The sequence below is a fragment of the Nycticebus coucang genome, chromosome 18, assembly GCF_027406575.1.
Source record: "Nycticebus coucang isolate mNycCou1 chromosome 18, mNycCou1.pri, whole genome shotgun sequence".
Classification (NCBI taxonomy): Eukaryota; Metazoa; Chordata; class Mammalia; order Primates; family Lorisidae; genus Nycticebus; species Nycticebus coucang.
This window is the reverse complement of record NC_069797.1, coordinates 9,976,627-9,986,050: the sequence shown is the minus strand read 5'-3', so window position 1 is coordinate 9,986,050 and position 9,424 is coordinate 9,976,627. Positions and strand designations below refer to the sequence as shown.

At 54.7% G+C, this 9,424-nt stretch overlaps 1 protein-coding gene across 2 annotated transcripts in view; it reads left to right on the top strand.

The window, feature by feature from the left end:
• The first annotated feature begins 624 nt into the window (after positions 1-624).
• Positions 625-9,424, top strand: part of ADORA2B (adenosine A2b receptor) — a 30,548-nt gene continuing 21,748 nt past the window's right edge. Inside the window, exon 1 of one of the 2 annotated variants that reach the window (XM_053568631.1) lies at positions 625-1,264. In XM_053568631.1, the coding sequence (XP_053424606.1) occupies positions 930-1,264 (335 nt within the window). In that variant the 5' untranslated portion in view covers positions 625-929. The remainder of the gene's footprint in view (positions 1,265-9,424) is intronic. The other variant, XM_053568630.1, reaches the window with a different exon arrangement.

The following is a 9,424-nucleotide window of genomic DNA, read 5'->3' as shown; positions in this document are numbered from 1 at the left end:
TGTTGGATTTGAGGGCGCCAGGCTCTCCGGAGGGTCCCGCGCTCGGAGCGGGAAAGGCTGCTCAGACCAGGGCTCGCGGGCGGTCAGGACTACTCCGCAGAGGTCTGGGCGTCAGGGGTGAGGCCTCGGGGACCGCGCTGAGCCGGGTGTGTGAGGGTAAAACGCGCGCCTGGGGACACGGGGGTTTCCAGCAGGTGCCCGAGGAAGTGCAGGACTTGGGGCGAGTCGCGAGGGGAGAGCTAGGGAGGGCAGAGGAGCGGGCGCGGAGAGTAGGCTGGCGCCCGAAGGCACGGGCGCCGCGGTCTGCCCGGGCAGCAGTTCGAGTGGGTCCTGGGCACGCCCCACCCGCACCCCAGAAGGCCTCCCTGCCCTCCGGCCACTTCACGTTCAGTTTGCAAGGGGAGCTCTGCCTGCCTGGGGGTGCGCAGGGTTGTGGTCTGGGAGTCCACCTAGGCTTCAGGACTTCAACTCCCTCCACCTGGCGGTGGGGTGGCTGTGGGATGCTCTCTGGTGGGCTCCCCAGGACCAGCCCCGTCCCAATCCCAGAACCCTGGCTGGAAGACTGAGTCCAGCTTGAGGGAAAGTTGAGGAACTTGCCGGTGTTGGGCAAGGGCCAGCAACCGAACGCCGCGCGCTGCTGGGACCGCAGCGGCCCCGCGTGGCCACTGACCTTGTCTGTGGCTGGGCTGGGGTGGGTCCGGGAGGTGGAGCTCCGCCCCCGAGCCGAGACTGGCGGACGCGCAGGCCAATCGGCGCCGCCCTTGCCCGCGGCCCCGCCCCCGGGTCCGGCCAGAGCGCGCGAGCCGGCTGCTCAGAGGCGGTGGCTGAGGCGCGGTCCGGGCTCTGCGGCCATGCCCTCCGGGACCCACGCAGCTGCCCCGCGCCCCGCGCGGCCCCAGTAGGCGACGCGGCGGCCAGGGGGGCCGGCCATGCTGCTGGAGGCGCAGGACGCGCTGTACGTAGCGCTGGAGCTGGCCATCGCCGTGCTGTCGGTGGCGGGCAACGTGCTGGTGTGCGCGGCGGTGGGCACGGCGAGCGCGCTTCAGACCCCCACCAACTACTTCCTAGTGTCACTGGCGACGGCTGACGTCGCCGTGGGGCTGTTCGCCATCCCCTTTGCCATCACCATCAGTCTGGGTTTCTGCACGGACTTCCACGGCTGCCTCTTCCTCGCCTGCTTCGTGCTCGTGCTCACGCAGAGTTCCATCTTCAGCCTCCTGGCCGTGGCCGTCGACAGGTACCTGGCCGTCTGCGTCGCGCTCAGGTGAGGCGCGCGTCCCAGGATCTCAGGAAACCGTCCAGGTCCGGGTTCCTGCATTCGGGAACCCCAGACGGGCCAGACTGGAGGCGCACGGGGCACTTGGAACTCTGGTTCGCAGCCTGAGGACACCGGCCGCCTCCAGGGACAGTGGGCCCGGGGTGCCTCGGAATGGGACCCTGACGGCCTCTGCGCGCGCGCAGGCGTCCCGGGTGCGCGCGTCCCTTTAGCAGCGGTTCTCAGCCTGTGGTTCTGCCTGGGCAGCAGTTCGGATGGGTCCTGGCCCCTCCCGCCCTCTCCCGGGACCATCGGAAAACACATTATGATTCATAAAAGTAGCCAAATTACACTTATGAAATAGCAACGAAAATAATTTTATGGTTGGGGGGGTCACCACAGCATGAGGCACTGTATTAAAGGGTCGCGGCATCAGGAAGGTTAAGAACCGCTGCAGGGATCTGTCTTGGGACAACTCTGTGGGTTCCGGGGAGTGCGCGCCGCTGCCGTAGGGGTCAGGGTGGAAGGTTTGGTGATAGCAGCTCCAGTTCTGCTGCCGAGGCCTTTTCCTTCCTCCCTTCACCCGCAGCGGCTGTGTCCGTGAGAGCCTAGAGCCCAGAACAGCTGCCCGACGCCGACCTGTGAGCGCTGGGAGTCAGGGAGTCGGGGTGGGACGCTGGGAGAAGGGTCACTACTCATGACCAGTTTAAGAACGTGCCTGCTGCAAAAATGTGGCACCCAGTGATCCGAGGGGGAAGGTGCTGGTTCTTTGGGGACGGCATGTTTAATGGGTGATTCACCCGCATACACTTCTAAAAAGTTACTGTTTTGTCCTCTGTTTGCCATACACTGATGAACAGCCTTAGAGCCTCCATGTGTAAGGCCGTTCATCTGCTGCCCTGTCAGAGCAGGCCGTGCAGTGCCACGAGGGTGCGGGGAAAGTGGAGGACTCGCCTGCACACTCTCTCCCACACTGTGAAAATGTGGATTCAGAGTATGGAGTCAGCCAGCAGCTGGAGTGGATCCTTAGTTGTAGCTGATAGATCAAAAATGGAGGGTTTGTTGAAAGTATTTATTCTCTGTCTTCAGTGCCTTTTTGAGAGCATTTGTTTGGGGAGCTTGGGATCTCTTTAGATTTGGAGCTGAGACAGGGAAACTAAGTCACAGAATAGGAAGGAAGGGCAGGAACTCAAGGATTTGGGTGCCAGCTACACGCCAGGCAGTGTGCATGGTGTGTATCTCCGTCGGCAGAAAGGGTAGTTCCCGTTACCTGCATCTGTTGGACCTGGGACTTGAACTCAGTGCTGGCACCGTGTTCTCACCAGGCCATCAGGCTGTGTTGCAGGGCTGTGTGTGGCACCAGTGTTTGGGAAACAGGGACGAAAGACCTCTGCTATTTCTGGAGGAGAATCCTGCCTGCAGTAAATTGGTGGCTGAAAAGGGAATGCGTTTGTGGGAACTGAGCGAGAGAATGCTCCCAGAAGCCTTTTGAGTAGGCAGATGAGTTGAGCCTGGTCCCTGTGGGCTGTGTCCTGGGTCCCAGTGGGAACAGAAACCTTCTGCCTGGCTGAGCTGTGAGCCTGGTGTGTGTGTCTGGGCCTTTCCCTGTGCTGCTGCCCTTGGCATGAGACCACGAAGCTTCGTGCATCCAATCAGGTGTGACGGAGCCCAAGGAGTTCCCAGGCTTGAGAGGGCACAATCATCTCATCTGTCTCACGGGCACCTTCTCTGCCCGTTCTTTTTTTGTTTGTTTGTTTTGAGACAGAGTCTCACTATGTCGCCCTCAGTAGAGTGCTAATGCGTCACAGCTCACAGCAACCTCCAACTCTGGGGCTTAAGCCCTTCTTTTGCCTCAGCCTCCCTCTGCTCTTTTCCTAGAGTGGTTACTTGATGGCCTCTTGGCCCCAGCCTGAATTGTCCAACTGGAAGCCCCTTGGCTTGCCCTGGCAGAGACCTAGAGAGACCCTAGCTCACCTGAGGGTTACTGGAAGAATCTCCTGGGCCACAAGGAGCAGGAAGTTCTATAAAAGTTTAAACCTGTCAGTTCTTGTCCTGGTTTGCGCTGGGTGGGGTATCGAAAAAAATGAGTGTGGAAGGTCAAAGGGAAAGAGTTGTGAATCACAGGCCCCTGACTTCTTCTCTTTTGCATTTGTTAAGGGCAGGAGGGGAGATGTAGGTGCAGGAAGTGCGGGAAGGGGATAACACTGATTGGGTTGCCATGAGGCTCACCCTATCCTGCTCTGCTGGTGTGTCCACAGAGCTCAGAGGTCTGGAACAGGTGTGTGCAAGCAGGCCCTGCAACTCTGCACCCCAGAAGGTATACGCTTTGACTGTCCATGGCCCCAGCCTCCACACTGGTGGCTTGGAAAGGTGAACCTGGTTCCTCCTGGGGATGGGTTCCTGGGGCAGGCCTTCTGGCTGTCCCAGAAGATCCTGCTTCTAGAGAACATGGCCCAGTTAGCAAGTAAAAAGTGCAGATTAATCGGAGTCTGGAGAGGAGTGTGTGAGGGATTCTAGTATTATATCTTTAACCAGGGACTTCCCCCAAAGTTTGAGAATCCTTCTGAAGTCAGGTGACCTTGAGGCTCCCCTCATTTGACTAACACAGGAGCCTCGTGCCTTACCTTACGCTCTGACTTGGCTCTGAGGACCTCCTTCTTTTGATCTTGGAACTCCAGTGGGGGTGTCCTGTGGGAGAGGTAGTGCCTCCCCTTTGAAGCCAAGAAGTGACGAGGGTGAGATCCAGGGAGTCAGGGCCAAAGGCTTAGGCACGCCCCTGATCTGGGCAAAAACAGTCGTTGAACTTGCCCCAATTCATTGGCTGAGTGTGAGGCCATGGCCTGCACCTGCTACCCAGTTGCCAAGGTGTTTCTAACATGAGAGAGATTACAGTGTAGGAGGAAAGGGGCTCTCCAGAGATATGTTTGGTACAAAAATGACATCTTTGGCCTGACTAGAAAAAGAGGAGTGCCTGCTTCCATCAGGCACTGCCCTTTGCCTTTGGGATAAAGGGTGTCCACAAACAGAAGGTCCATTTCCTCTGGTTCAAGTCTATGGACAGTTCCTCCTTGGATCCTGGTGGGTGGTCCCATCCCAGCAGTGCCATGGGGAGTGGCCTGTGCAGGCTGGCAGTGGGGGGAGAGTAGCTTTGGCTCTCACTTCACCCTCCAGTGGGTGAACTTCCTCCTCTCTAACCTAATCCCGTTCCTCTGTCAGCCAAATCTGCAGTTCCATCTGGGGGCCTTCCCTGCTCTACAGACTCGGTTCCTGGTACCATGGTGATGAGTCTCTAGCAAGGCTGAAGGCCAGTGGAGCTGAGTTGAGGAAGGTGTTGTACAGGGAAGGTTGGTTGGCTGGAGGATCAACAGCGTGGAAAGGCTATTTGTCTGACCTGTCCATGGATTCTGCCCTGGTTACCCTACCACGTGGAAATTTTTTCTCTGTGCCTCACATGTGCTCTCTGGGAGGCAGAGATAAAAGACTTCTTAGCAAGACTTTGTGCCTTGGATGACTTTTTAAAATTGAGGTATAATACCCATTTCATAAAATTCACCTTTAATGTTTTTTTTCTGTGCCCTGGGTAGAGTGCTGTGGCATCATAGCTCACAACAACCTCAAATTCTTGGACTCATGTGATCCTCTTGCCTCAGCCTCTCAAGTAGCTAGGACTACAGGCGCCCACCGCAACATCTGCCTAATTTTTTCATTTTTAGTAGATGGAGTCTTACTTTTATTTAAGCTGGTTTCAAACTCCTAAGCTGAAGCAATCCACCCATCGATTTGCCTTAGCCTCTCAGAGGGCTAGGATTACAGGCATTAGACACTGTACCCGGCCTTTTTTTTTTTGTGGCCGGGGCTAGGTTTGAACCTGCCACCTCCGGCATGTGGGACCGGCGCCCTACTCCTTGAGCCACAGGCGCCGCCCCCGGCCTTTTTGAAATAAAGTTTGGAAGGGAGATTTTCAGCTCTAGGTCCATCCCCTCCAACCTTCCCAAGGGCTGGCGGCCTCCTTGTTCTCCCTTCTGCATCAGTGTTATCTTTCTCTTCCAAATCACGTCCACTGTAGTGGGTTGAATTGTTCTCCCCACCCCCCCAAGAAGATATGTCCATGTTCTAATCCTAATAACCTGTGATTATTCCCTTATATGGCAAAAGAGAATAGCCTCATGTGGCTCTTGAGAGAAGGAGCTTGGTGAGAGTATCTGGGTGCTCCTGAATGCAGTTGCACTCTTACAAGACAGACACACGGAGTAGGCCATGGGCCTGGGAGCAGAGGCTGGAGTGACCTGGCTGGGCCAGAGCGCACCAGGGCAGCCACAAGAAGCAGGCAGAGGCTGACAACAGTCTCCCATTAGAGCCTCTGGAGGGAGTGTGGCCCTGCCCTCACCTTAATTCCAGGCTTTTGGCCTCCAGAACTGTGAGAGAATAAATGCTGTTTCAAGCCATCAAGTTTGTGGTTGCTTGTGTACAGCCCCGGGAAGCTACGCATTAGTATGTGAGCCTGTGTAAGCCAGCAACCCCACCCCCACCCCCTGACCACAGCAGACTTCTTCAGCACGCCATCTGACCTCCACCCCCCTGCTCCCTGTCACCATTCTCCACAAGTGTCAGAAAGGACCGTTTAAGCCAGATTGTGTCATTCCCCTCCTGTGGCACCCAGGGTGAAGTCTGGAGGTCCTCGCTCACCAGAGGCCCTGCATGACACATGACAAGGCCCCTGCCCATCCCATCTTGCACACCCTCTCTCGCCGTGGTCTTTGCACACCTTTCCTCACTTCCCCGCCTAGAGAGGCTTCTCTCAGCCCTGCGTTTATTTATCACTAACCCTAACTACCCCATTAAATTATGTCTTTACTTACTTACTCGTGTCTTTCCACCCAGAGTGTGAGCTCTGAGGGCAGGGGCTTTGTCTGGGTTTCAGCGCCCAGTATGCTGTTGGCACGGGCTGGAAACCACATTCTGAATGGATACACGAGCAACTGGGTGGAAGGAGCACGTGTCAGCGTGTGTCCTGACCTGGGGACAGCTGGCACAGGTCTGGGGGGACTGTGCAGCAAAGGATGTAGGAAGGGAGCAGCCACAGTAAGGGCCAGAGCTCTCTGGTGAAATGTAAGAAGAAAAGCTGGCCCAGTAAGTTTTAAAGAAGAAGAGAGAGGAAAACCATCTACTGGAAAGATTTCTCACAGACCTGAGGGACAAAAAGGAGAGGGGTGCAGAGGTGTCCTGATACTACCTGGGCCAGAGGGCCAGGCTGAGGCCAGGTGCTGCTGCCACTCGGGGTGTTGTGACCACAGGTCCCAGCTTCTAGTTCTCACAGCAGGCCTACAGTTAGACTGGTACCTCTGGGTGGCAGTCACTGAGACCGGTGTTAGTTCCTTTGCCATCATTTATTCTCCATCTCCCAGCTGGCAGCCACTGCTTTAAAAACAGGTAGGTGCCATGGTTGGCTGGGTCTAAGGCCATGTTTTATGCTGATGGGGCTTCCAACGCCAGGGGGTGTTGGTTCCCACTGGGCACATACATGCCTGGGCAGAGGTGGAGGTGTGGTCTGATTCCAAGGTAAGGCCCTTGGGATCAAGTTAGAACCAAGGTAATCCAGTTCAGAGGCCCTGTCCCTTCACTGAGGGTAGAGTCAGCCCAAACCTGGCTGGTTCTCAGGAGCACATGGGCGCTACAGGGCAGCGGGGTGATGAAAGTGGACTGAGAGGGGGTATAGACAGGTCCCTTGGAGAGCCTAGTTGGAGCTGCCCCTGCTGCAGCCACCCTTTGTGTGCCTGCAGGTGGCAGCTGCCCTAGAGCAGCCCTGCAGGGAAGCAGCACCTGGCTAATGGCAGTGTCTCTCTGATTCTGAAAAGCACAAGGCTGTCTTTGATTATCTGGAGGAGTGTAAACAGAACATTTTGATGGTACAGATAATCTAATTCCTTTGTCAGGGACCCCACATGCACAGTGGGTGTCTGGCCACAACGGGCTCAATCTTCTTTTCTTTTTTTGTAGAGTCTTGCTTTGTCTTTTGGCTTGAGCACAGTGATGTCATCATAGTGCACTGTGACTTCAGACTCCTGGGTTCAAATGATCTTCCTGCTTCAGCCTCCCAAGTAGCTGGGACTACAGGCGCCCACCACCACTCCTGGCTAATTTTTCCATTTTTAGTAGAGTTGGGATCTCAGTTTTGCTCAGGCTGATTTTTTTTTTTTTTTTTTTGGTAGAGACAGAGTCTCACTGTACCGCCCTCGGGTAGAGTGCTGTGGCGTCACACGGCTCACAGCAACCTCTAACTCTCGGGCTTACGCGATTCTCTTGCCTCAGCCTCCCGAGCAGCTGGGACTACAGACACCTGCCACAGCGCCCAGCTATTTTTTCTTTTTGTTGTAGTTTTTGGCCGAGGCCGGGCTTGAACCCGCCACCCTCAGCATATGGGGCCGGCGCTCTACTCACTGAGCCATAGGCGCCGCCCTGCTCAGGCTGATTTCAAACTCCTGAGCTCAAGTGATCTTCTGCCCAGGGCTCCAATTTCTTTATCTCACTCTTTTCAGCTGTCAGCTTGTGATCACATCATGCGTGTACTCTGCAGCGACAGATAAAGGCAAGTTATGTCTTGTGTTTTGAAGCCGTATCTGTGTGCCAGACACCGTTACCTTTACCACTTCACAGATAAAGAGAGGAGGCTCAGAGAGGTGTGTTAAGCCCAGGGCCACCAGGAAGCCAGGACTGGGCAAGCCTATCTTCCCAAGAGCCTCCAGTATATAAACAGCTGAAGGGAAGACTCTAAACGCTGAGGTCATCCAAAACACCCTCTCAATGAGTGGTCTGTTCTAGTGGGGGATGAACAAGGACACTAGGAAATTGTGATTGGTGTCCCTTAAATATTTCACGGACAAAGAAAACTCCAGGTAAATAACAATATGGCGGAATGAGGAGAGAAAGCTACATCCTGGCCAACAGAATTTGACTAACTAACTGCTCCAGGGATCCATGGAGGAACTCTTTCTGTGGCCAGCCTTTCCTGCTGCCTCAGATTCATTACTGAGCTTCAGAAATTGGGCTTGAGATGTGGTTATTCTACCCTACGGTCATTAACAGGTTGTGCTTTTTTCTTTTTTTTGAGACAGAGTCTCAAGCTGTCACCCTCGATAGAGTGCTGTGGCCTCACAGCTCACAGCAACCTCAAACTCCTGGGCTCAAGCAAGCCTCCTGCCTCAGTTTGTCTATTTTTAGTAGAGACAGGGTCTTGATCTTGCTCTGGTTGGTCTCAAACTCATGAGCTCAAGCAGTCCACCCACCTCAGCCTCCCAGAGTGCTAGGATTATAGTGCCCACCATGCCCAGCCAGGATGTGCTTTTGGTTTTGGAGCTGAATAGGCTGGAGACACTGCCATTGCCACCAGAAACTAATGGCAAATAGCAAATGTATTATACCTTCTTGGGCAGAAATCAAGTTGAGGATAGACTGTTGAGAATGGCCTTCTAACTCATTCTGGAATGGAAGGGGGAGTACATTTTCTAGAGGGTTGATGCTTAAGTGGGACATGAATGGGAGTGCAAGGGCACTTGGATTAGGAGTGGGGCATGGAGTGGGCGCAGGCCTGAGGCTGCGGAGGTGGTGAGGGGAGCAGGGAGCTGGCTGATCAGGAAGGCCTGGAGCTTGCGAAGGGTGTTGGATTTTGTCCTAAGTGTGCTGGTGAGTCCATGAAGTTTTGTTGTATTTTTATTTTTTGAAAAAGAATCTTACTTTGTCACCCTTGGTAGAGTGCTGTGCTGTCATAGCTCACAGCACCTTAAACTCTTGGGCTCAAGCAATCATCTTGCCTCAGCCTCCCAAATAGCTGGGACTACAGACGCCTACCACAATGCCCGGCTATTTTTTAGAGATGGGGTTTCACTCTTGCTCAGGTTGGTCTCCCAACTCCTGAGCCCCAACAATCTACCCACCTCAGTCTCCTACAGTGCTAGGGTTACAGGCATTAGTCACAGTGCCTGGCCTGAGTTGTGTTTTTTAATTAAAAATTTTTTTTTTTTTTTGGAGACAGTCTCACTTTGTCACCCTGGGTAGAGTGCTGTGGCATCATAGCTCACAGCAATCTCAGACTCTGGGCTCAAGCAGTTCTCTTGCCTCTGCCTCCCAAGTAGCTGGCACCACAGATGTCTACCACAACACCTGACTGTTTTT